The sequence below is a fragment of the Globicephala melas genome, chromosome 1, assembly GCF_963455315.2.
Source record: "Globicephala melas chromosome 1, mGloMel1.2, whole genome shotgun sequence".
NCBI lineage: Eukaryota > Metazoa > Chordata > Mammalia > Artiodactyla > Delphinidae > Globicephala > Globicephala melas.
The window spans coordinates 21229312-21256323 of NC_083314.1; the positions used below are offsets into that span (position 1 = coordinate 21229312).

The window sequence follows — 27012 nt, forward strand, 5'->3', positions numbered from 1 at the left end:
GTGCTCCCGGAAGGGCTGCCTGAGATAAAGTACCACACACAGTATTGACACACAGCAGGCTCACGGTACGTGGACCCCCAAGTATCATGGCCTGTGGACGAATCCAGAAGGCTAGATACCTTCCCCTGCCCTCAAGAAGCGTGTGAGTGTTAGGAAGACAGACTGGTACCCAGCACCACCACATAGCACACAACTAGCTGCTAAATTGCAGAGTACACATACTCTGGGATTCAGGATCAGAAGGATGGGTGAGGGCTGGACTGTGAAGGAGAGCTTCGTGGAGTTGGTGGCAGTGGGTCTTGAGATATGGTAAGATGTGGAAAAGGAGAGAAGAGCATGGGAGAGGGAGGAATTCCATGCAGGAACAGAGAGGGACCGGCATAGCGGGTGGGGCAGCTCCAGAGCGTGGACCGTCTCAAGGCCCCCAGAGGAGGCTGGACTTGGCACTGCCCTGGCCCTAGGAAGGTAGCGTGATGAAGTGGGCTGTAGGCGGTGTGGAGCGTTGGGGTCCCGTGGCAGTCTAACTGTAACTGCATAGCTCTCCCTAGAGGGGAGGGGAAGGGGCGGAGGGGGTCCGATGCACCTTCTGGGAAGCGAGGTGTCCTGACTACAGAAGCACGTGGCAGGTGGGTTGACAGCACTTTGTGGGTCTCGTTTCCAGGAGATCTGCGATGATCCACAATTTATTACTGGAGGGGCCACTCGCACAGACATCTGCCAAGGAGCCCTGGGTAAGTGATGGCATCTCAAACAGGCTACGGGGGCTTGTCTGAAAGGCTGTGGATAGAAGGCGTGAGGGATGATCTATGGCTCTGCTCCCTTGCCAGAGAGTTTGGCAATTTCCAGTTCTAGAAGCTTCCTGGAATGTCTTGTCCCCTGAGGACCCGGTGCTGCGGCAGACAAATGCACAGATGTGCGGTGAGGCCTCCTGGGTCCCCTGCCCTGGGCTAGTTGTTGAAGTTACAAAGACACTCCCACTAGAAGACGGAGGAGCTTCTGCATCTCAGCCACCCTTGGTGTCTGTATGTCCCGGGGCCCGTGTTGCTAGTGGCCCATGGAACAGTCAGACTCTGGGCTGAGGGCCAGGTGGGAGGCCTAGCCCAGGCCCGGTTGCAGCACTGAGACATCAGATCTCTGGGGTTCAGGGGTGGGATGGTGACTCAGTGTGTGGAGGAAGAGGAAACCCTCACACTCACTGCTGGGAGGAAGTTAACGTACCAGGGCGTTCTCAGTGTTTGCAGGACGAGCTCACCATGGTATCACAACAGTGAATGTGGGCGCTTATTGTCACAGAGGCAATTGAAATGTTCATTCAAGTAAGTTCAACTGGAGTAGCTGAATCGTGAGGGTCTGAAACTTTGCTCTCTGTAGCTGAGCTCTGATTTTCTGGACATAGTGCCTGCTGAGATTGGAACCTGCTCCAGCTTTGGCACGAAAGCCCCCAAGTTTTCTTTTTTTTTTTTCTTTAATTTATTTTATTGAAGTAAAGTTGATTTACAGTGTTGTGTTAATTTCGGCTGTACAGCAAAGTGATTCCGTTATACATATATTCTTTTTCATATTCTTTTCCATCATGGTTTATCATAAGATATTGAATATAGTTCCCTGTGCTATACAGTAGGACCTTGTTGTTTATTGCTGTACAGGACCCGAGGGTTCTGCAAAGAAGTCTTAACGATGGGGCCTGGGACCACTATTTAAGATTCTCATAGAATCCACGCTCATTTTTTTTACTCATGGCCTATGATCGCTGGAGGAGATTATTTGCTGCGAATAACCAAAAACTTGTTTCGAGCCATCAGCTCCAACTTGCTTTCCAGACCAGTCTATCAGTAACAAAATTAATCATCTTGAATTGTACCTTCTTTCCTGGCCCACCCAGCAGAGGTTCTGTCCTGGGAGTGACTTGTTTGAGGTCATCCAACAGCTGAAGTGAGGGCCTGGAATGCAAATGCAGAGCGTCTGTGTGTTTAACCCCTGAGCTAGGCTGGGAGTGACTTGTTTGAGGTCATCCAACAGCTGAAGTGAGGGCCTGGAATGCAAATGCAGAGCGTCTGTGTGTTTAACCCCTGAGCTAGGCTCCCCAGAAGGGGCATGGAAAGTTTTCAGTCTCTGAGGGATGTCAGGGCATTTGTGTGAATCGTTAGGACAGGCAACTGGGAGCCCCTTGTGAAATGGGTCTCCGAGAGCATGACCCAGGGCTGGGTGGCTCTCTGAGCTCAGCCTCTGTGTGCAAATTCCTGAGATGCCAGAGCACATTCTTACCCACAGAAAACGTACCTCCCATTTCCCACCTTCTCTCCCCCACAAAAGAGAGATGCCCAGGGGGCCTAGGGCACCTAGGTGGGTGCTCCAGGAAAGTCCAGTGGTTAGAGAAAATGGAAGTTAACGGGGCTAGAAGTTGATGGAGACTTTGACCAACCATGGGGGCTTTAGGAAATCTGGAAAAAAAATGACAACTGTCATACCCGGGCTAAATTCCACACCTAGACTAAGCATCTACTTTAAAGTTTAATGACATCTTAAGGGCCAAATTGCAAGATTTAAGTCCTGGTTAAATACTGTCAGGCCATTTGGAGAGGAGTCGCAAAGCTTACACTCCCTGGGGTAAAAATCCCCATGATATGGACCAAATCAAATAGAAACAAGATTCAGCATAAGTCCTTTAAAACATTTCTCAGTAATCAGGTCTGTGATTTCTAAGGTTTTTTTTACACCACATTGGCCGTTTTGTCCTCTTGGCCTTTTATTTTGGAGGATCTGGGTTTGATTACAATCTGTGAAGTGTGGTGGACTGAACTCTCGCTCTGATTCTGGCATCTGGACACAGGGTGGGCATGGGGTGGTGACTGTCACCAGGTCCCAGCAGGTTCAGAAGCATCAGGAACGGGGGCTGCGGCAGTGACACCTGGCCACACAACCAGAGATATGAGTCAAGGCTCAGCTCTTAGTTGGCAGACGTTGGACACGTCATCACTTGGAACCTCAGTCTCTTCTGAAAATGGGAGGGAGGGGGAGAGTCAACGGGGTGACCTCCGAGATCCCCTACGACGGGGCAGTCAGCTATTCTAGGGTCGTTCCTCATGCCTGACACTGAGTGTAAATCTTGTGCTGGAGAATCAAAGCACCGAGGGCAGATCTCTTATCTCAGAGCAGGAACGATAACAGCCCCTATCACTGTATAACAGTATGCAACTCATGGGGCATTTTCATTGCATTGTCTCATGTAATCATCCAAGTAAATATTTCCATCTCCACTCTGCAGATAAGAAAACTTATCTTATCTGGAGGCAGGGGGTGGGGAGCCCATGCAAGGCCACAAAGCTAAAAATTGCCAAAGGAAAGAACCCTGATCTGATTGTAAAGCTTTCCACACTCTTCTCACTCCCATCACAAGTGGCCATGAGGCTATGTTGAGGGATTTTGGAGGTAAAATTCTCAAAGCAAAATTTATTTTCCTACCTGTACTTTCTACCCTGAGACTCACTCAGTTCACCAGTGAACCTGGGCGGGGCCCATCCTGGGACTTGTACATTTCTCAGCCTCCTGCCTCCCTTCACAGGGCTGCCCAGCAATGGTTAATCCACCAGCTCCCACCCACTTTCCCAGAGGGTAAGCTGGAAGCCCCACCAAAGTAATTCCAGCCATGTTTGCAGAACTGCTCTGACGTGAGCCATCTGCTTTGCAGACCCTGGTTGGGCTCAGCACTGAGTCAGTGAAGAAAAATCTGCCCATCTGGAGGAAGGGCTGGAGACCCAGGCTGAACCTCGGCCAGGCTGGCCCTACAGCTAAATATGGCTCTGGAGTTGCTGCTTTCAGCCTCTTCTTACAGGTGATGGCCATGGAGTGGCCCCAGGAGCCCAGGAGGTCCCAGAGCTGAGCTCCTCCTACCTTTGGTTTTCACTGGGCCACTGCTGGGCTTTAACCACTGCCCCCTCAGAGCCCCCCATGGGCCCCAGAGCCTTCAAAGCTCTCAGAGGAAGGTAGCTGACCTGGCCAGGTGCCCCCATAGGCCCTCGGCTTCCTGGGGGAAGGCGCGAGGCTGCCAGCGCTGTCAGAGCTGTTGAAACCACACAGCCCCGTGTCTTTGTAACCTGGCCCCTCAGAGGTGGATCACCCTGCCTCTACCCCTAAAAGTCACGTGGGCCCCCAAACACTAGGAGATGCTTGGCTACGGGGTGCCCCTCCCCACAGCCCGGCTCAGCAGAGAGTGGGGAAGGGCAGGGCCAGTGGGAAAAGCGTGCAGGAAGGAGGTTTCCAGTTCCTGCTTCCTCCCCTGCTTACTAGCCTGGGTGACTTTGGGCAGGTTACCCAAGCTCTCTGAGCTTCAGTTTCCTCTTCTATAAAATGGGAATAATGATAATACTCCTTTCCCAGGGCTGTGATGAAAAATGCGATTAATATAGGCAAACACATTGGCAAATTGTAGAGTCCTGAACAAATTCAACCTCTCCCTATTTTCCCATTTTTAAATACTGTAAATAACTTTTTAAATTATATATTTTTCTCAGTGTCTACAATCCATTTTATTTTAATATAATCTAAACACATACCATTTAGAAAATACCAAGAAAAATTTATGTACAAGAGTTGATGCGGTTGCATTGGGATAAAGCTGGCACGTTCTTGCTACTAGCATAGCCCAGGAAACACCACCGAGGAAACCTAATATATTGGAATAGACGTTGCGGTGTTTGGCCCACAGTGTGATAGCTCTCAGGGTTAACCTGAAGTTGTCAGTGTTTGGTACTAGATGTACAATTTCATCGGTTACCCTGCAACCATTAAGACTTCTTACGCATCTTATATTTAAATTTTTAAGCAGGCTGTCATCTCTTAAGCCCAAGTCTCCTGGAATAGTCTGCAGTGCTAATCGTGCAAACAAAATATCAATCTCTATCCCATCAGAACACAGTCTGATAACTGGTACAAATGCTTCTTCAACAGCTCTTCAATCTTTTACTTCTTCCTGTAATTTCAACTTATCATAGAATGAGGTGAAAAAATCACTTCGATCAACGTGTCTTCGTGCAACACACACAACACACAACGCATTAATATCGGCACCTTTTGTATGTACTCCTGATCTCTAAGATCCAAAGGTAAAACTTTTTCCACCACCATTTTCAATTACAGATTGTGGAAGATTCTTGCTTTCACTGATTTCTCATATCCACTCTTTTATCAGGTTATTTAATTTTCCCCAAATTAAAAAATCCTGCGCTGCAGTTCCCCTTCCTCTTCAAAAACGCCAAAGGGCTTCAGAGTCTCAATTAGTTTCTGTGTAAGCAGGCAGTCAGTCTCCTTGGGGGCTGCTAAGCTGATGGGAGAGGTAATGCCATAGTGCTTCTGCGGCAGCTGTGTTTGCTGTGATCCCTGCGTTGTAACTGGAAACCACATGGTCTCCTGCGCGGACACTGCCCAGTCATCTGCCTCCCCCGCTGCCGCCCTGGGCATGACCCACTGAGACGGGGGTGAGGGGTGCCTGCCTCAGCCCTGGATCCAACCCCCTTAAATTATAATTTTTAAAAGCCATTTTAATAGGTGCCTTTTAAACATTTTAATAGACTTTGTTAGAACAGTTTTAGGTTTACAGAAAAATTGAGATGATAGTACAGAGAATTCCAAACACACCAGCCCAGTTTCCCCTACTGTAACTTCTTACATTATTAAGTGTGGGACATTTGCTACAGTTAATGAACCAGTATTGATACATTATCGTTAACTAAAGTCCATACTTTAGCTTTCTTTAGTTTTTACTTAAGGTCCTTTTTCTGTCCCAGGATCCCATCCAGGACCCCACATTACATTTAGTTGTCATGTCTCCTAAGGCTCTTCTTGGCTGTGACAGTTTCTCAGCCTGTTTTGGTTGACCTTGTCACTTTTCAGGAGTACTGGTCCGGGATTTTGTAGGCTGCCCCTCTATTGGAATTTGTAGGTGCCTTTTTAAAAAAAGAGTGCTTGTAGTTAAAAAAAAAAAAAAAAAAAAAGAACTAGAAAATAAGTGTTGGCTGGTTTGGTGGGGAAAATAAATATATTTTTTCCTGTTTCTTAAAACAATGGCTTCACCGCCAGCCCCAGCACTGCCCTCACCGTCCCCGACCCCAGTGGTTTCCCCCAGCTCCTGGGGCAGATGTGTGCGGTCCGTGAGTCCTCCTGTCCTCTCCCCGGCAGCTCTTCTGGTTACAAATGCTTTTTCACAGCTTTTCTCCCCTGTGGCTGCTGCCTGGGCTCCCAGCTTCCTTTCCTGCTGCACCTGAGACAGGCCCATAAACGCGCCAGGGATGAATCTCCCGGCGGCCCCGTCCAGCCCTGGCTGCCCCAGCCTTGGCAATCACACAGCGGGGTTCCTGCGTCATCCGAGGCCTAAAGTTGGGCACATCTCTCCTTGGCTGTCCCTGACCTCCTCTCCCCAGGGAGGAGAGGCAGTGGGAATCCTCCCCAAAGAATCCCCCCTCCCATTGTCATGTACATGTTCCTCCGAAGCCAGAGGAAACTTGCAAAGAGTTAACACGGTTCCTTGGCTCCCCGTGGGCCTGTGGGTCAGAGTGTGACTTTGCGCTTGTTCGGGCGCTGAGCCAGGAGCCAGGCCGCATCCCCGTGTGGACTCTGCTCCGTTTCTGAGTTGAGGGGATTGGATCCTAGTTCCGTAAGGTCTCACTACTTCTGACGTTCTGTGACTTCCACTGGCAGTCCCCCCTCTCCACCATCCCCCGCCGGCACCAGGCTGCAGATCGTGTTTGTTGAGCAGTAACATCTCCACCCCAGGGCCTGAGACCCTTGCTCAGATCATCCCCCACAGCATCAGCCACAGAGAGGCCCCCATCCAGGGGATTTCAGAAACGAAGGGCCATGTGTTCTGTGAGGCCTAGTGGGGTCCTGGGCAGCAACTGTGGGGCGAGGAAGCCCCAGGAGGAGGGCAGTCTGCTCTGGCTGGGCCAGCGTTGGGTGGCCTGTGTGCAGTGGGGCAGGCTCTAGACCAGCACTGTCCACCAGCACTTTGAGCCGTGCTGCGAACGTTCTACACTATCAATATGGTAGCTGCAAGCCACATGTGGAGCATTTGAAGTGTGACTAATGCAACCAAGGGACTGAATTTTTAATTTTCTTCAGTTTGGACATGAAAAGCCACGTGTGCGTTATGGCCACTGCAGCGTTGGAATCCGGCCTCCCATCCTTGACCTTCCGGGGTGGGATGGTCTCCACACAGAGACCAGCAAGCCACGTACATCAGTAAGCATCTGTAAATGGCAAGGTCCAGAGTGAGGACTTGGGTGTCCGTCAGTTAGAGGCTGGCCTCTTGGTTCTGCCGCTTCCTGGCTCTATCACATGGGGTAAATCACCGTCCTCGTTAAGCCTCGGTTTCCTCATCCATAACATGGGGATGATAGTAGTATCTACCTCAGAGGGCTGTGAGGATGAAATTAAATAATGCATGGAAAGCTCAGAGTGCCAGAGGCTGACACTTAGAAGGGTTTAATCACTGCAAATTGCAAGTTACCTTTGGGGAGAGTGTGGCTTGAGGGGAGTACGGAAATGAGGCTGGGGAGGGGAGATGGAGCATGCCCTGCTGTGTCTTGAACAACCAATGGGGTCCGTCTCTAGCACTTGGCATTAGGAGGTGACCAAGGCGCTGATGTTTGGAGAAAAGTTCAAGAGACTCGGTGAAGTCTCCTGCTCCAACTTTCAGGGCTCGTGCAATGGCCATTGCTCCCTGATGTTTCCCAAAAGGCCAGGAGGCTCCTCACTGCCACCACACTTGGGCTCTCTCCTCTCCCAGCACTCGCTTTGCCTGTAGCGCGCCTGCTATTTTCAGTCTCAAGCCTCTACTTACCCACCTGTGAAATGGGAACAAGGTGACATGTCTGTCCTTTCCTTTTCCCATGAGGCGGAGAACCTTAAGGCTGTATGACTGATGGTTTCCCTCTCTCTGGGGATCAGGACCAGAGTGAGAAAACCTCTAACGTTCACTCTTGCCGCAATCCCCGACGTGATCTCTCCCCTGTGTTTTGCTGCCCCAGCTGCACTGAGACTTTACCTTTCGTTCAACACTGTGAAGGCCCCCAGGAAACCAGGAAAGTGGATCCTCACCCTCTGGTTCCTCCGGGAGGTGAGGAAGGAATTCTGAGGAGTAGGAATCTCAGATGGGGTTGGCTCCACCTCCTTGCCTGCTGGGGCCTCTGCGCACGGAGGGGTTGGGGAGGAAGGCGAGGTTGTGGATGTGGATGGCAGGAAGACACAGGGCTACGGTGAGCTGGCTGGTAACTCCGCCATCTGGTAGTGACCGCAGCGTCCACGGTCGCGGGGAGCTGGGGGGCAGAGTCGACACCTACAACCGGGAGGCTGTGTCCTCCCGGTCCAGGGCAGCCGAGGGCGGCACGGGGCAGGGCCTCCCTTCCGAGAGTCTGGTTCGTCCGTGCAAGTTCGGTGTGCGACAGTGTGACCCTGAGGCCTCGGCGTCCTCATCCGCCTGCATCCTCCCTTCTCCTTCTCCCTTTCAGGGCCCCGCTCCTCAGGAGCGGCAGGGGGAAGGGAGGGAGAGGGCACACATGTGGTTCGGATCATTTGTTCTGGCTGCAGTCGCGCTTGCAGCTCACGGAAGGCGGCTGAAGCCCCGTGTTTACCAGGGCTGGGATGTGAGCAGAACGGAGCACCTCCACCTCCCCCCGATAGTGCCGATATAATGAGACGTGATTGTGTGTAGGGGGTCATTCCGCTTTGGGGGTGCCCTTCTCTGGGCTGCTCCAGACAGTGAAGCAGTCACGGAAGGGATGGCCCCCGTGGGACTCATCGGCCGCCATGGCGCAGGGCCGGGCACTGGCAGGGTGTGCACTTCCTCTGGGGAGCACCAGCAGCCCCGGGGCTGGGGGAGCGCCTGTTGGCTCCCAAGGACTTCCTTCCAAAGCTGAGACGCCCCAGGCTGCCTGGGCCAGGAGACAGTTATTCTGCCAGCAGGGTCTCGGTCTGCTGGAGACTGCTAAATACCAGTGTCTCGAGAAGTAGCCTCAATATCTTGGTCCCTTTATCATTTATCTAGCTGTCACCATGGAAAAGCAAAGGCACAGAGCCCTGTAGGGATGAAACACAGGACAAGCAGGACTTGAGAGGGAGAAGGGTTTCCCCGACCTCGGCCCTGCTGGTGGTTGCGGCCGGCTCATTCTCCATCATGGGGGTGTCCCGAGGGCTGCGGCACGCGTGGCAGCGTTCCCAGCCTCTGCCCATGAGATGCACTGGCAGCCCTCCCCAAGCATGACAACCCAAGATGTCTCCACACAGAGCCAAAAATCCCTTGGGGGTAAGGGGAGCAAAAACGGTCCTGGGGGGCAACCCGTGGTAGATCCGGGGAGAGAAGGAGGCTATGGACACAGTAAGTACCACGGGGCAGGCGGAGGGCAGTCATTGGGCACCCAGGGTGTGATGCCTGTTCTGGCAGCTGGTGAAGACCAGCCCCACACACGTCCAGAATCACCCCCCCTAAGCCAGCCACAGTTGGGAGTAAGCGTCGTCCTGGGGAAGGAGGAAACATGGAGCTGCAGTCAGGGCGGCATGGCTGGGATGTTTGACCCCATGGAGAGGAGCTGCTGCAGCAGAGGAGGAGATCGGCCCTCTCCACGTCTCGGGACGCTCCCCTTGGCGGGCCGTCTGTCTCATCAGCTTCCCGGAGCAGGCATGTGCGGTGCATCTCAGGTCCTGGGGTGCCCCGGGGACCGCAGAGTGGTTGGGTGTCTGGGCAGGCACGTCCCCCCCCCCCCCAGGGGCAGAGTCTGTCAGCTGGCAGGGGCCTCTTACTGCCCCTGGCCAGGCACAGATTTCAGGAAGGTCCTGGTCTCCTTGCACCTGTATCTACTGCGTGGCAATCTGCCCCACCATCAAAGGCTTGAAACAACAGCAATCATTTTCTCATTCTCTCCTGTGGTTCTGAAGTATAGATAGCTGGGCTTAGCAGGGGGGACTCTCTCAGGGTCCCTCGTGGGGTTGCAGTCAGATGGGGACGGGCTCAGGTCACCCGAAGGCCCCCCACTCATGTGTTTGGTGCCTGGGCTGGAGGCTCGTCAGCTGAATCTCTGGGGTCTTCCTGCATCCTGTGTGGTCTCTTCCATGGAGGCTTTAAGGGAGCTCCACTTCTTACACAGAAGTTACAGAGAGAGAGCCTCAGAAGTCACAGAGCATCACTTCTGCCATATCTATTCACTGAGACAGACAGAGGCCCCACCAGGTTCAAGGGGAGGGATGCAGATTCCACCCCCTGGTGGGGAAGGGCAAGGTCCTAGAAGAACAGGTGAAACCGGAAATATCGTGGCTGCCGTTTTGGGAAGATGCCACAGTTCCTCCCCTTTGAATAATGGTCACCAGTGGTGACCCAAGGCTGCTCGGACACTAGCCCATCGTGGTTGGGGCAGGTGAGTCCTCTGTTCTCTGGGACTTCCCAGTACGCAGGGCGGAGGGGCACTCAGCGGGCTGGGCTGGTGGTGCCGAGCTTTCCTGAGACACCCTGCGGGCCCCGAGGCCCTTTCTGCTTCCACTCGGCCATTGGGTGCCTGTGACCGAAAGGGCAGTGGGCTGCGACTTTAGGCAGAAGACAGAAAACACCACGGCCCTTTCTCTGCACCAGACTCGTCTTGTCTCCAGCTCCTTCTCCCACATCCATCTGGTCCTCCCTGTTCTGGGTCCTTAATCCCTCGTCACGCCTCTCCCAGCCTCTCTACCTACCAAGCCCCCATTACTCCAGGTGGGCCCTAGTTCTCACCTGGATTCCTGCTCTGGGTACCTGCCTGTCACCGGTCCATTCTGATGTTACTGCCAGAGGCCCTGTCATCAGGGAAGTGACGGCCAGTGGGGGAAACTGTTAAACGGACAAATTAAATATAAATTCTGATCATGCTATAGTAGGGGTCAGCTATGATGCAGTGTGAGGACACAGGAGGGGAACGGCAAGGGATGGGACAGTCCCCAAGGACGACTAAGGAGAGAGGCGGAGGGAAGGTGTGGGACAGAGGAAGCAGAGCAAAGTGTGTGCTTCCCCAGCAGGAAGAAGCCCATTCTGGAAAGTGCAAGTGGTATTTTCTTGTGCCTGGAAGGTCTGTGCACAAGAAGAAAGGGTGAAAGGGAACCTTCGTTTAAATTCCCTCGGGGTCAGTTCAGACTCTGCAGAAGTGTAACCCATCTCCAGACTCTGCCCTCCCTAGACCCCCAGGGTCCTCGCACCCCCTCTGCCCTGCTCCCCACCCTCCTGGACGGTGCCACGCCACCCCCCATACCTTCGGGTGCCTGCACTTGACCTTCTCTCTCCCTGCAAGCGCTTCCCACCCCACCTCCACCTCGCTCTCAGGACCAGTCCAAGCTGCCCTCTTCGAACCCCATGGCCCTACAGTCTGTGTGACCCGTTTGGACTTGAGTCCTGGGGCTCACCCCCCGTCTTCTCTGATGGTGTTTCCACATTGTTCCCCATGCCAGCTGGTGAGCCCAAGCGTGAGAAGCATCCTTCTCTAGACCTGGCTCAGGAGGGACGTCTGAGACCAGGTGGGAGGCAGAAGAAGCAGGTGCTCAGAGGCTCTCGGGGCGGCTGGTGTGCCCCAGGAGCCACGGGAAGCAGCAGCGAGGGGTGCAGAGCCCTGCAAGGCTGGCCCTGGGCTTCATGTTCTGTCCACTCTTTCTCCTCCGAGATGAAGAGCTTCCTCGGCCTGTGTTGCTTCATGGAGCACGTGCTCCGCGTTGGCAGCGTCCCTGCCCTCACAGAGCTTGCCTCCTCCTGGGACTGTCAGCAGGCACCATGCCCTAGAGTGATGGAGCTGCAGCGGGACAGGTGGGCCGGCAGCCAGCATCTCCCGGGTCCTCTGCTCCGCTTCCCGGTGGGTGGAGGAAAGACAGTGATGGTGGGAGGGAAAGGAGCAGAACACACACAACGAATATCACGCTCCCCTCTTGGGAAAACTTCCAGCAGCCACCAGTGTAATCCTCATCACCATTCCAGCCCCATTCCACCCCTCCCCAGTACAATGGGCCCCAGGCGTCCTCGGCCTGTGCTCAGCGCTGACCCTCGGGACTGGACACAGAGGCCCGGGGAGCACAGCTCTGGAAATGTATCGACGTGACTCTGCATGAATTTATCTTTTTAGAGGAGGGCTCCGGAGCTTAAAGGAGCTATTCATGAGGTCTGCCCGTGGGTGCTGTGTGCTCAGAGGGTGGGGATCTGGGCGTGCCGAGTGTGTGCAGTGGAGGGAAGCCTGTGTGTACATGGTCACGGTCACAGCGAGGCTGCAGAGGAGCCGGACAAGGGCAGCCCAGCTGGGAACAGTTAAACTTTTATCCAGGTAGCCTGGGTGCCCGAGTCCAGGAGGGTGAGGCAGCTGTGCTTAACGAACAAACCAAGATCCTACTCAAGCCTCCTTTTCCCAAGCAGATTAGAAGGGGAGGGGGAGGTCTGAACTACGAGGGGGTTCCCTGAGGTCCCTTGAGAAAAGTGGCTTAAGTGATCTCAGCAGGTGCCCAAGGGTGGGCCAGAGAGAACGACACTACATAGGCATTGAACAAGTGAATAAATTCAGAATTAATGCATGAACACTCTTCTGCCGTAGGCACAAAATACAGTAAAGTTTTGTGTGAAAACCCACAGGAAAGGCATGCGGGGAGAGAAAGTGAGTATCAGACTGCAGAGACGGGGGAGGCAGTTTGCTTGTTAAAGGAGCCTCTTGCCTTGTCTTCTGTGAGGGGACAGAGCAGAGTCCGCGAAGCCAGCCTCAGCCCAGGGGGCGGGTATCGGGGCCCCTGGTCCTGCGCTGGGGTGGGGGTGGGCGTAGGGGGCAAAGGCCACAGTCCCGGGTGAGGCACGGGCAGGGGTGAAGGTGAGGGGCTCCATCACTGCAGGGGCCCTTCTTGGGTTTTGGGTAAATGCGTTTGCGTCTACATCCTCATCACTGCGCATCCTTTACCTTTATTTACCGTCCCCCCACCCCCTGCTTGCTTCTGAAGATTCGGCAGGGGCTCAAGATGATGAGACAGGCCCCCAAAGCACTCAGCAGGTCACAGTCCTCCCCGGTCTCACTCCCTCCTCCTTCCCACCTACCCGCACCCCCATCCTGAGCTGTCTCCCTTTCCGAAACAGGGCGTAACTCATCCTCGCTCGAGACTTCACCTCTTCTGGGCCTCAGTTTTCTCCCTTATAAACTTAGAAGATAAAAAGAGCAGACCCTCAGAGACAGTGTTCTAAATGCTTGACTTTTTCCCTCCCATTTAATTCTCAACTCCGTGAGGCCATTTCCTATCATGAAACCCATTGTACGTATGAGGAAATGAGCACAAAGAGAGTAGTTTGCCCTGAGTCAGAGCCGGAATTTGAACTCCATGTTCTGGCTCTGTTGTTTCTTAATTTTGGGGGTGTGAGGGGGAAGGAAACCTGACTCCTCCCTAGAAAATGCATATGTTTGCATACATACAAAATGTGCACACAGTGTTTTCGGGTTCCAGATCTCTGAAGCCCATCCAGGACCCCCAGTTTCCCTTTTTCATCTGATCCTAACAGCCCTTTGAGGATATGTGTGTATTATCCCCCTTCCACAGCTGAGAGAACATGGGCTCAGAGAAATTAAGAAATGTGTCCAAGATTACACAATCTTAAGCGGCGGGGTCAGGATTCAAATCCGGGTCAGTCCTCCTAGCTCTATCCAGGGGATCTTTCCTTTCTGGTTGGGGGGTCACCTGGAGGCCCCGCGGGGCTGTGGGTGCCTGTGCAGCCCCTGCCCTGTGCCTGGGATCCGGGAAGGCCAGCCAAGGCGCACCTCCCCCTCTCACCTCCGTGGTGGGTCAGCACATCAGCCCAGCCGCAGCCTTCCTTGGGACCCGTCGGCACCCAGGCTGACGGCACCCAGGTTCTCATCCAGCGGGCCAGCGCTCCCGGTGGGCAGGCACCCTGCAGCGGGCTTGTGGACCTCCCTCTAGCTCAATGCTGGCAGCGAGAGCCCCAGGACAACGTGGACTGGACTCGTAGAGGGGGTTGTGCAGGAAGGGTGATCCCTAGGGCCTGGGCTGGAAGGACAAACTCGGCCAAAGGGGACTGACAGGGCGGCCGAGAGCCAGCCTCTGAGGAACCCAGAGAGCGTGGAGTTGGTGCAGGGGCCTCCTGGTGCCAGGAGGCAGCAAGGTGCATGGAAAGGTGAGAGAATGGGTGCGAAGCAAGATGAGAAGGGCAGTTCTTTAAGGGAACGGGCAGGAACACAGCCTCCAGCGGGATACGCCTTTTATAGGGATCCAGAAGTCCCCACTGGGGAGGGCAGGGAACCTCTGCGCCCACCCAAGTCCAAGTTCAAGGGGCAGGTCTGGCATGAGGTCCTGGACCGCCCCCGCCCCGGCCTCGGCTGGTTTCCTTTCTCTCGTGCTTTTTATTTGCTCCACCCCTACCCCGGCTCCAGACTCCCAGAACCCTACCTCTCCCTTTTCCCCACTAAGCTGCTCTCTCGGTCATTTTCATGTTAGGGCATGTAAATGCACGGGTCCCTTTCCCTCGGTACTTGCGTTTGAGGTCCCACCTCAGTGCAGGGTGAGGACTGTTCTGTCCGGGGAGTTTCGTCTGCACGTGGTGCAGATGTGCAGAGGAAGGGGGCTGCGGGCTCCTGTAGGGAGGGGCACCCAGGTGGGCTTCTAGGATAGGCAGCAGGGCAGAAGGTCCCCAGCCTCACAGGCCTGTACTGGCCGAGTGTCTCCCAGGACAGAAAGGAGGGGCAGAAGCTTAGCTGGGTGTCGGGGGAGCCCAGATGTGGGAGCGGTCAGCCTGTCGAGCCTGCTGGCAGGCCTTCAGGGTGGTTCAGGAACCTCTGGGCAGGGCCCTGTGTGCTGCCTCAGTGATGGACGGGGCCAGCAGCCACCTGCTGAAGGGAAATGTCGCAGGGAGCCAGGGTGGTCAAGGACCTCTAGTGACCCAGCTCTGATACTTGTCCCTGCTTGTGTGCGGGGCTCTGGAGGTATCAGGCTCCCAGAATGAGAAAGGCAGATGACAGGTGGTGAGTCAGAAGGTGTTAAGTGTTTAGATATGCCTCGCCTCATTCCTCAGAAATTGTTTTGGCCTAAACGCCCCCCCAAGAAAAGGCATACAATGAAACCATATATTACAAAGAAAAATAATCAGTTCTATAGACAGGACTTCCCTGGTGGCACAGTGGTTTAAGAATCCGCCTGCCAATGCAGGGGACATGGGTTCAAGCCCTGGTCCGGGAAGATCCCACATGCTGCGGAGCAGCTAAGCCTGTGTGCCACAACTACTGAGCCTGAGCTCTAGAGCCCATGCGCCACAAATACTGAGCCTGTACTCTAGAGCCCGCGAGCCACAGCTACTGAAGCCTGCATGCTACAACTACTGAGCCTGCGCTCTAGAGCCCGCGAGCCACAACTACTGAGCCTGCATGCCACAACTACTGAGCCTGTGCTCTAGAGCCCGCGAGCCACAACTACTGAAGCCCGCGCGCCTAGAGCCCATGCTCCGCAACAAGAGAAGCCACCGCAATGAGAAGCCCGCGCACTGCAACAAAGAGTAGCCCCCGCTTGCCGCAACTAGAGAAAGCCCACGCGCAGCAACAAAGACCCAAAGCCTTTAGCCAAAAATAAATTAAATTAATTTAAATTAATAAATAAAGTATAGACAATCCAGAAAGAAGAGGATGTCAAAACCTGGAGAGAGGAAAAAGCACATGGGTGCTGTCAGAAGGACCTCAGCCACTAGAGGTGGGCCCTGCAGCTAGTGTTGATGCCTGACAGCCGCTCACTGGGCCCCCAGGGAAGATCTGGTTCTGAGCAGCCCAGCTCCTGGAGCACCTCCCAGGGTGAGCCAGCGGCTCCTGTGCCCTCACAAGGTAAGCCAGCATCTCCAGTGAGCTCCATGGTCCCTGCCTATGTGAGATGTCAACAGCAAGGGTTCCAGGGTCAAATAAATTTGGGTAACATTCATATTATACCCCACTCCCCTTACCCCTGGGAAGGTCACAGTGTGTAATTATTGAAAGGCTCTGAGATGTCTCCACACTTGACCTGGTTAGCTTTGCATTTCCCAAACTTACTTGACCACAGAACCCATTTCTCAGGGAGCATCTGTTAACCCCAAGGAACTAGTTTCTACACAACACACTTTAGGGGACACAGGAATAAGTGACTTGATTGGTTGTTTGTTCTTACTGACTAGAGACCAATTATCATGGAAGACTTTACCAAAAAATAATCATTTTCATTTAGAAGACCTGATATTAAGCTACTTTTTTTTTTTTGCTGCAAATACTGACATAACCAATTATCTATTGAAGGCAATAAACTAGAGTTTCTGGTAATAAAACTACGATTTAAGCACATAGGACACATGTTCTATATAATAAATCATCCAAAAATAACTTCAGTTTGTGAAGATATGAATTACAGAAGGGGAGCCAATACTATGTTCGCCCAGTTTTTCTTTTTTCTGTTTCCCCCTTTTTGTTGTTGCTGTTCTGTACCTTGCTTTGTTTCACTTAACACATCTTGGAGATTATTCCGTATCAACAGAAACCATCTTCGTTTCTTTTCAGGGCTGCACAGAATATTGTTGTAGAGGGAGCATAGTTTGTTTCACCTGTTCTCTGTGGATGAACATTTACCTTTAGTCTTTTCTGTTGCAACCAATGCTGCAATAAATAACCTTACACATACATTATTTTCACACATGAGTATGTCTGTAGAAAGATTACTACATGTGGAATTGCTGGAGTATATTGACGATATCCTCAAATTGCCTTTGTCGGGATTGAGCATGTACATTCCCCCACAGCCTCTCCAAATGATCATGCTTTGACCTTTGCAATCCGAAAGGTGAAAAATGGTATCTTAGTATAGTTTTACTTTATGTTTCTTTTATGATGAGTGAGGATAAATGCCTTTTACTATGTGTAAGAGACATTAATTTTTCCTTTTTCCATTAACTCTGTTTATATCTTTGCCCATTTTTCTTTTCTTTCTCTTTTTTTTTGCGGTACGCGGGCCTCTCACTGCTGTGGGCTCTTCCGCTGCGGAGCACAGGCTCCGGACGCGCAGGCTCAGCGGCCATGGCTCACGGACCCAGCCGCTCCGCGGGATGTGGGATCCTCCCGGACCGGGGCACGAACCCGTGTCCCCTGCATCGGCAGGCGGACTCTCAACCACTGCGCCACCAGGGAAGCCCCCATATTTCTATTGAACTTTCATTTTTTTCCTTTTAAATACTAGGAAGATTTATATATCACTTGTGGTCTGGGAGCTGAATAACAGATATTTTTCCCTATTAATTTTTAGTTTGACCTTGCTTATGGTGATTTTTTTTTTACCATGCAAATTTTTTTTACTTTAATGTAAAGTTTATCATTTAAAATTTTTATGGCTTCTAGGTTACAATTTGATAGCCTATCACCACTCTAAGATTATAATAGAATTCTCCTATTGTCTCTTCTAGGATATATAGATTTATAAATATATTATATTTATAATGTGAACATATTAAAATATATATAAATACATAAACAATAAATATGTAAATAATACAAATGGCTAGATTTATATATAACATATAAATAATATAAAGTACATTGTTAAGATATATAATGTTATGTTTATGTAAATATTATTCCATTTACAATTTATCCCCATGACAAGATGAGCTATAACTTGATTTTTTTCTAGATGGCTACTCAGTTGTTCCAGTTCCAGTTGTGAATAATTTATCTTTACTAAATTCCTATGTTTGGAACTATTTCTGGACTTTCTATTTTGTGCCATTTATGTCTCTCTCTATACTCTTGCACAAGTTCTGTCCTATTTTAAATATGTTAGCTCTCTATGTGTTTTAATAGCTAATAGAGCTAGACTCCGCTCCCTTTAGATTTTTTTCTGGCTAGCCTTTATGTTTACTTTTTCCTTGTAAATTTTAGGATCAGCTAAGTTCCAATTTTTAAAAAATCCTCTTGCTATTTTTATTGGGGTTGCATTCAATTTATAGACTGACTTAAGAGGAAGCGCCAATTTTATGATGAATCTTTCTAGCCAAGAATGCGGGCCGCCCTTTAAACGGAGTAAATGACTGTCTACGCCTCTCCAGGCAGGATGGTGTCCTGGATGGATGACTAACTAACTCCAGGATGGAGTTAGCTATAAGGGTGAACAGCTGGTGGAGGACAGACCACAGTAGCCAGAGAAGTCTTGAACACTGTTGGATATAAACGGCGTGGCTGGAAGCCTCTGTAATCAAATGAGGAAGCATAACCATCCCTCCCAGAAGAGAGCCCTGATGTGAGTCGGAGGCAGTTGTCAGGATTCTAGAACTGGGTCGTGTACAGATGCCACCTTGAAGGAACAGTGCCTGCAGCCAAGGGACATAGCTCGAGCTGAGCTCACAAAGAAGGAGCCAGGGAAGAAATACACTAATCTCACTTTCCTCCCTCCCTCTGGTCTTTAGGGCTCCCTGCTGGCCAAACCCTCCCAGCAGCCAGAGGTCCCGGGAGCCCAGTTTCATCCACTGAGGTCAGCTCTGGGGCAGAGGGCAGGATGGAAAAGGGTGTAGGCTGGATGTGGGGAGGCAACCGGAAGGTACCCATCCTCACCTCCAGCTCACACAGTCCGGCACTCAGGCCCCCAAGACAGTTGTTTCTGCTCTGAGATAAATGGAGTAAATAAAGATCAGAAGGGGCTTCCCTGGTGGCGCAGTGGTTGAGAGTCCGCCTGCCAATGTAGGGGACAGGGGTTCGTGCCCCGGCCCGGGAAGATCCCACATGCCGCGGAGCGGCTGGGCCCGTGAGCCATGGCCGCTGAGCCTGCGCGTCCGGAGCCTGTGCTCCGCAACGGGAGGGGTCGCAACAGTGAGAGACCTGTGTACCGCAAAAAAAAAAAGAAAGATCAGAAGGTTATCACCTCCTTCTGCTCCTTCTAAAAGGACTTTGTACCTGGGCAGGAAGGCTCAAATCATGTAACAACTGGAAAACCCACCAGGAAGGGAAGGCAGGAGTTTCGTGGTGCACTGTTCAGTGACACATCCCCTGAGCGGTCTGGGCGGCCACCCTCACCCCTGCCAAAATATCTTCTTGTGTGACTGGAGAGCAGAGCCCAACAGACAAACAAGTGAGCACGAGGAAGAAATATTTGCTGAAGTCCAGAGTCTCTTATAGATATATAATTTAAACACCCGTAGAAAACTACACACCGGATCTTTCTTTTTCAAGCCCCAACCACGTGGCAACATTCCAGGAGAGGCCTTGGTCACTGGCAGGCACCCTCTCAAACCAGTTTGCGCCACAAGTGGTCTGGAGCCTCGGAGGTCAACGGGTTGCCTTGCCCGGCCCGTACCAGCTGGCCTGGTTTTTATCCAGACCAGGATGTGACTGACCCAAACAGGCTGTGCCAGGAGGAGACTCCAGTGACTTCTCCAACCAGGTCACCTCTACAGAAGCAGATCACCATGGGATTACCCGGAGGAGATGGGTTTTCATAAATCATTCTCAGCCCGGAGGAGTGGCACTGTGTGAGGCTACAGCTAATGAGGGTGTAGAACAGGTTTCCACGTGGGGAGAAAACCCTCAGGCGGACGTGGCCATCCAGGCGGAGCGAGCAGGAAGCTAGAGAGAGAACACTGTGCAGCCCAAACACTGAAACATAATGGAGTCACCTCTCAAGGACAAAAGCCCCCAAGACCGTGTTTTGTGAACTGGGTGAATTAGAAACTGACACCTACTTGGAAAGGAGACTGTTCAGATTATACATTAAAAGCATGTGCTTTGCTCAGGCACGTCTGACAGCCACTCATTAGCTGGGATCTTGGGGTGAGCCACCCAATGTCCTTACAGAGGGTGGTAATAGTACCCATCTACCCCAGATTGTTTTGTGGCGAGGAAATGAGATAACTTCATGATACTTTCGACTGAAAAAAACGCACAACCTAAAAGTTGCGAGTTACGTTTTATTCGGGGACCTATCTGGGGACTGTAGCCTGGGAGACAGCCTCCCTGGTAGCTCTGAGGGACTGTTCCAAAGAGGTAAGGGAGGAGCAAGGTATATAGGAGTTTCTACTGAAAAAAATCACATAGTGGACATGAAAAGATTACTGCTAATCACAAAAAAACAGACATCTCAAGTTAATGACTTTAGTGTTTTTCTATGTATGGGAGGATCCAGGAGTCTGGACTCATTGAAATTATTCCCTAGATATCATATGCGTCTTAACTATCTAGGACCAGTTTTTCTCCGTCCTGAATCCCCTCAGGGTGCACTGTTTGGGTGGCTGCCATGGCTGATGGCTTGATGGCAGCAACATTGTTGTTTCCTGGAATGAGAGGCAATATTTTGTTGTTGTTTGCAACGCATGTAAAGCATTTTAGCACAGGGCCTGGCACACAGTAAGTCAAGTCTCCGTGAGTGTAAACTGCGATAACCGTTGTCTTCAGATCTTGTAACTGAGAAAGCTTATATGAGCAGATATTAAATAAACTTTAAAAATGGGCTCTACATAAGGGAGCTTTCCAACTTAGTTAAAAATATTTTGCTGCGTGGGGTGAGGGAGAAAGTTAAGAAATCAGAATAATACAATAGGATTTCAAATGCTTTCACCTTATTAGAAATCAAGATGTTCTTCTGAGTGGCTCTAAGTCTCCCTCAACTCCAGAATTTGGAGACCTGATAAAAAAACTTTGAACCTTTGACTGTAAAATGCATCTAACTCTTGTTTCTTCTTGCTTGTGCTGTGATCTTAGTGCCAGGGTCTTGGCTGTGCAGTGACAGGCCATCCTCCTGTTGCTGTAAGGAATTGCATTGCATTGAATGGGTGATACGTTTGTTTGTTTGTTTTTTGTTTTGTTTTTGTTTTGTTTTTTCCTTTTTTGCGGTACGCAGGCCTCTCACTGCCGCGGCCCCTCCCGCTGCGGAGCACAGGCTCCGGACGCACAGGCCCAGCGGCCATGGCTCACGGGCCCAGCCGCTTCGCGGCATGTGGGATCCTCCCGGACTGGGGCACGAAGCCGCGTCCCCTGTATCGGCAGGCGGACTCCCAACCACTGCGCCACCAGGGAAGCCCGGGTGATGTGTTTTAATATTTCTGAGCCAAGGATATTGGGGTATTAAGATACAATATAGGATTTCAGGAAGCTGCCAACTTGTTACCCCTTAGTTTTAAATTTGAATTGCAGTTGGATTTTCCTAGTTAGAAGTGGGGTCTTTCCCTAGTTAGAAGAATCAGATACTCTTAACCATAGGAAATCTTCAGCAAGGTATGGTTTTTAAACAAAACCCAGGATTTGTATTCAGAGGATTTACATGTTAAGACCTGCTAACTGTGTAGAACACAGACTCCTGAGCTTCGTCCAAAAAAGGTGATAATAATTAGGATAATCATAAGATTTCTGTAAGGGTCAAATAAGATGTGGACCATGTTCTTTGTAAATTGCAGAGTATTATACACAATGTTAACTACTTGTTATTTCTTTCATTCCTTCTGGCGGAAGGAGCACAGACCAGAAGTTAAGAGTCTAGATTCCTGTCCCTGCACAGGTCCCCCTTTCCAGGACCTGTGACCTCAAGAAAGTAACTTAATCTCTCTCTCTTTTTTTTTCGTTTGGCCACACTGTACAGCTCGAGGGATCTTAATTCTCTGACCAGGGACTGAACCTGGGCCCCAGCAGTGAAAGCGCAGAGTCCTAACCACTGGACCACCAGGGAATTCCCTTTTTTTTTTTATAACTTAATCTCTAAAAGGTACAGTTTTGTGGTCTAGGAGACATTCTAGGATTATGAATCCTTTCAGAGGAAACATGTTAGATTGGAATAGGAAGGGATGAAGAAAGCAATCCTCTCTGAAGGGCAGGGGGAGATGAGGCCTTGCTCCTCTCAGGATGACCACGAAAAATACTTCTGGGACACGAAGGAAAAAAACAGGGAGCCTTGAAACGTGGCCACTGATTTCTGGGATGTCGCAAGAACGCCCAGGTCTGGTGGTGAGTGGTAATCTGAGACACATGTACGGTCGGCACTGACCTAGATGTATGACCCACAAAAAGAAAAAGAAAAAAAAAGGAAAAGGCATCACTACCTGAATTCAGTCACTGTCCCACAAATAGCACAGTCAGCCGTGACCTCCAACGCTAAAAAGCAACCAACAGGTCCTGCAGACACACACTCGTGTGATGCCTACACGCACGCACAAGGGAAAGGCATCGACTCTTGGTACCAAGGGAAAGAGAACCAGGAGGGCGTTAGAATGGCCCTCCCAGAGTCAGACAGAGTGGGCAGCTCTTCCGAGGATTTGACAGAAGAGCTACAGGAACCATGGGAATAACTGGTTTCAGGACAAATGTCGCTGAAGTTCCTACACTTGGGCCCACTTTATCCACACGCCTGTCTGCCTCCATGTATTGACAGACCCAAGTCATTTTCCAGGATTCCTAGAAAATCTTAAATAACCTCAAGGAAAATAAGAATCACAGTCATCTCCAGGTTCTCAAAGAAGGACTAAAGTCAGGAGAAGATCTGAAGTTGGAGGAAGGGGAATAGATTGAAAAGGAGGATCTCATGACTCGAAGAGCAGCTGTCACTTGATGTAGTCATCCTCCAGGGCAGACAGTATGATAAGGTCTAAGTGAGAGGGGGGTGGGTGCTCAGAAAAGGCCTGAATGTCGTCTGTTTCAATGACAGTCTGGTTCCTACAAGGCAGTGTACGGAATCAAGCCGGGAAGAGCTCCTCTACATAGATTTCCATCCTCACCAACCGGGGGCTCCTTCCGCAGGGCCAGTGCTTAAAACCCTCACTGTCAAGTTTCTCTGCAAGCTCCTATTCTCACTGTGTCAAAGAGTGTGTCTCTAGTTTGGTTTATATAAAGATCTAGTTGACCCAGAAGGTTGTCTCTGAGATCTGACAAACATCACACCTTTTAAACTCTTCCTTGCAGTGTTTTACTGTTGGCAGTGCACTTAACCTCCTAAGCCTTGTCATTCTCAGCTTTTAACATGGAGATGGTCATAGCACCATCCTCATAGAGCTGTTGTGAGAAATAAATGAGATGATGAACCTGCAGCTCCTAGAACACTGGCTGGCACATAGGAAGGCCTCATCAGTAATGGCTATTGCCCAAGCTCCCCTAGCAGTCAGGTGGCAGGAACTGGTAGCCCTGGCTAATGGGTCAGGAAATAGGGACTTGACCAGTTCTTGGAACTGAGAAGTCCAAGCAGGTGAGGCTTCAGGTACAGCTTGATACAGGGACTCAAGTGATGACACCAGGACATGGTTTCTCTCTCCAGCTCTCAGCCCCTCTCCCTCTGAGTTGGCTGCAAGACGGCTTCAGCAGTAGGCCGCCCCTCATTGTAGAGCCAGTGCAGTAGAAGAAGGCACCTGTCCACTCTCTCTGAAGCCCCAGGAGTGGTCTCCTCACACCTCCCTGGCTCTGGCTGGATGGCAGAACCTTCCCCAAGTGAACCACTGAAGCCAGAGAACATGCAGCCCAGCTTGCTGAAGATCCATCTCTGGAACTGGGGGCAGGGCCAGCGCTACCCAAACCTCTCAGGCAGGGAGACTTGCTTCCCGGAGGGTCACTGGTGGTGCCAGGAGGGAAGAGATGGCTGCTGAGTGGAAAACTGCGGTGAACCCACAGCGGCCGCCCAACCTAAGGAGCAAAGGGATTTAACTTCCTTTGGCTACTGACTGGCTGGTTAGGGAGAGGTGTGCTTCCACTTCCCACAGGGCCAGCTTGAGCACCTAGAGGCCTCAGAGCTGTTCCCCCGTCATTGCTAAGTGTTAGCAGGTCAGTCGGTTCAGCAACTCTCAGGACACCAACTAGTCCACAGAATTCAAAGACTGCGGTGAATTTCAGTAACACTCTTTAAAAAGAGTTGACATTTAAAAAAATATTTTTTAACTTATTTTCATTTATTTATTTTCGGCTGCGTTGGGTCTCCGTTGCTGCGCACGGGCTTTCTCTAGTTGCGGCGAGCGGGGGCTACTCTTCGTTGCGTTGCGTGGGCTTCTCATTGCAGTGGCTTCTCTTGTTGCGGAGCATGGGCTCCAGTAGTTGTGGCTTATAGGCTCAGTAGTTGTGGCTCGCAGGCTTCAGAGCACAGGCTTGGTAGTTGTGGCGCATGGGTTTAGTTGCTCCGCGGCATGTGGGATCTTCCCAGACCGGGGCTCAAACCTGTGTCCCCTGCATTGGCAGGCGGATTCTTAACCACTGTGCCACCAGGGAAGTCCTTCAGTAACACTTTTAATAGACCTGCCAATTAATAAAAATAAACCCAGCCATGGAGATCAAACTCATCTGAGGCTATTTCCTATTCTTGTCATGGGAAATTGTAGGAAAGTGCACATTCCTTAAGAATGGAGTAAACTGGGCTTCCCTGGTGGCGCAGTGGTTGAGAGTCCGCCTGCCGATGCAGGGGACACGGGTTCGTGCCCCAGTCCGGGAAGATCCCACGTGCCGCGGAGCGGCTGGGCCCGTGAGCCATGGCCACTGAGCCTGCGTGTCTGGAGCCTGTGCTCCGCAACGGGAGAGGCCACAGCAGTGAGAGGCCACATACCAAAAAAAAAAAAAAAAAAATGAATGGAGTAAACTTCCTCATCCTCGTCCCAGAACGCCCCCATCAGTCGGGCCTTTTATCTCGTGGCAAACATGACCCCTCCCCACCACCAGCTTGCTTCTGACCACCTGAAATGGGTGTGTGCTTTACACACATGCTCTCGTCACACCTCCCAGTTACTCAACGTGTCGCAGAGGAGGGCACCGAGGCTAAGGGGAGGCCAGGCTGCCAGACAGCTGACCATCTGACTGTCCCCATCTTTGACTCCCACGTGTGGTACCCACACACCCGCCCAGAGGTGTTCCTCGCCCGTCCTCAGGGAGATAGCCCAGGGTGCCTCCTCAGATTCTGGCTCTTGCGTCCATGGGGCTGCCTGCCGGTGTCTTCTTCCTCTCCCTCAAACTCGCCCACTTTTAAACCCTGTGTTGTCAGAAGCCTCTGCTGCTGAGTTGGAGTCCTCACTCCACACATGATGGCTGCCATGCACCTTCGGTGGCCCAGGCCCAGAGCCGGCTGTGAGGACACAGTCCAGCCATCACCGGGTTCTGGGTTCTTCAGGGAATGAATTCTCCCATCTGAACTATCACAGCAAAAACATTTCTCCCTCAGCATTCCCTCAAAGCATCACCCCAGCCCTCCTCCATAGCCCTCATGTGAGGACTGGGGAGGAACATCTGTGCCAGGCTCACCTTAGGCCTCAAGTGCCAGAGGTGGGCACAAGAGGTTTAGCATCCTCCCGGCACTGAACCTGTCTGATGAGAGCTCCTTACACCGTGTTCACAGGTGACTGCTGGCTACTGGCAGCCATTGCCTCCCTCACCTTGAATGAAGAAGTCCTGGCCCGAGTCGTCCCCTTGGACCAGAGCTTCCAGGAGAACTACGCGGGGATCTTCCACTTCCAGGTAACTTAAGAGTTGGCTCGAGCTTCTCCTGAGCAGGTCCTGAGGGCTAGGAGCAGGTGCTGGGGGCCAGGCAAGGACACTGAGAGACAGCAGGAAGCTGCCTGGCCTGTCGTCGCCCTGGGACCCTGTAAGGACAGCAATGCGGAGGAGGGCGGTAGGGCAGGGCACTCAGGAAGTAATTCCCACATTTCTTTAAGAAAGTTGACCATTTGGGGTCTGAGACAAAATGTTAAGGTACCGCTCGCTGTTCTCCTTTTATGCCGGTAAAGGAGAAATAGCATTTTGAAAAGCATAAGGCTGGAGGGGCAGGTGTGGCCTGGGAGGGAAGGGCAGGTGCCTCTGCGCTCGTTTCTCAGCGAGGCTGTACCTGCAGGAGGAGGGCTAGAGGAGAGCATCTCCTCGGGGATGCGATGGGCTTGGGGAACCGGCGCCCAGGGGCCGGGCAGGGAGGAGCCAGCTGCGGCTGAGGCTCTCAACCCCCCGCACACTGCCGCCACCTCCCCCTCCTGCAGTTCTGGCAGTACGGCGAATGGGTGGAGGTGGTGGTGGACGACAGGCTGCCCACCAAGGACGGGGAGCTGCTCTTCGTGCACTCGGTAGAGGGCAGTGAGTTCTGGAGCGCGCTGCTGGAGAAGGCCTACGCCAAGTAAGTGCCTGCCGTGCCCGTCCCCCCGCAGCCTGCCCCCAGCTGCCCTGCATTCTGGGAAGCAACACGGGACTTAGGCGAGGGCTGTCCCGAAGAGAAGTCCTCTGGTACAGAAGGACTACTTTGGACAAGATTGGGCTCTCAATTCTAAGAGATAACGCACCCAGCTCTTGCCGTTTTTAACCAAATGCACAGGAACGAGTCATGGTACTGATCGTGCCTTGAGAAGGGCCTCTGCTTCCTTGGCAGGTCATGTTACATTTTTGTCAGCTAAATACAGCAAAGAGTTGCTGCCCGTGGGCAAAACTATCCACTGCAGAGGTATGAAAATGATGCAGACTTGCCCACAGTACATAATACGCTGAGTAAAACTGGTTTCCCCAGCCGGGCCCCCACCCCCCCCGCAGGCTGCCCGGAGTCGAGCCTGTCCAGCGCTCAGCACTGCCCGTTCTCAGCGGGACGCCCACGTCGGCCCCCCTCCAGAGTGGCCGGGTCCTGGCCCTGCTGTCTGGGCTCCCTCTGGGAAAATGACCGGCTCTCAGGCATCAGGAGGATTTCTGTTCCTTCCAGCCCCTGCCAGGGAGGAGGGCCAGGAGTCACACACCCAGCTGTGAGAATCTGGGGCCTGAGATGCTACTAAGTCTTATGCTTTAACAGTAGAGTTAGGGAAGCCACAGGGCGCCAACATCGCCATGGGGAGAGACCAGCCCCTCCTAACACAGCACACGGAAGCTGCTTTCATTACTGAACTGTTTTCTTTTAAGCTATAAATGCCAAACAGCCAATTTAGCAGACCTCCCCTTTCCTGCCAGGATGTAGAAAGAATCAATACAGGAGGTTGGGCCAGATAAACACCGAGGTCCTTCCTAACTCTTAAGGTTCTGTGAGATTTTTCCAAAACCTTCACCAAGTACCAGGCAGTGGTAGCTTTGGCGACAG

General features: G+C 51.8%; 1 protein-coding gene and 1 pseudogene across 1 annotated transcript in view; one reads left to right on the forward strand and one right to left on the reverse strand.

The window, feature by feature from the left end:
- Positions 1–27012, forward strand: part of CAPN2 (calpain 2) — a 62352-nt gene that overhangs the window by 4148 nt on the left and 31192 nt on the right. Inside the window, exons 2-4 of the mRNA XM_030868392.3 lie at positions 662–731; positions 25309–25427; positions 25940–26073. Coding sequence (XP_030724252.1) covers positions 662–731; positions 25309–25427; positions 25940–26073 — 323 coding nt within the window. The remainder of the gene's footprint in view (positions 1–661; positions 732–25308; positions 25428–25939; positions 26074–27012) is intronic.
- LOC115859441 (poly(A) polymerase alpha pseudogene) lies at positions 4530–5400 on the reverse strand (annotated as a pseudogene).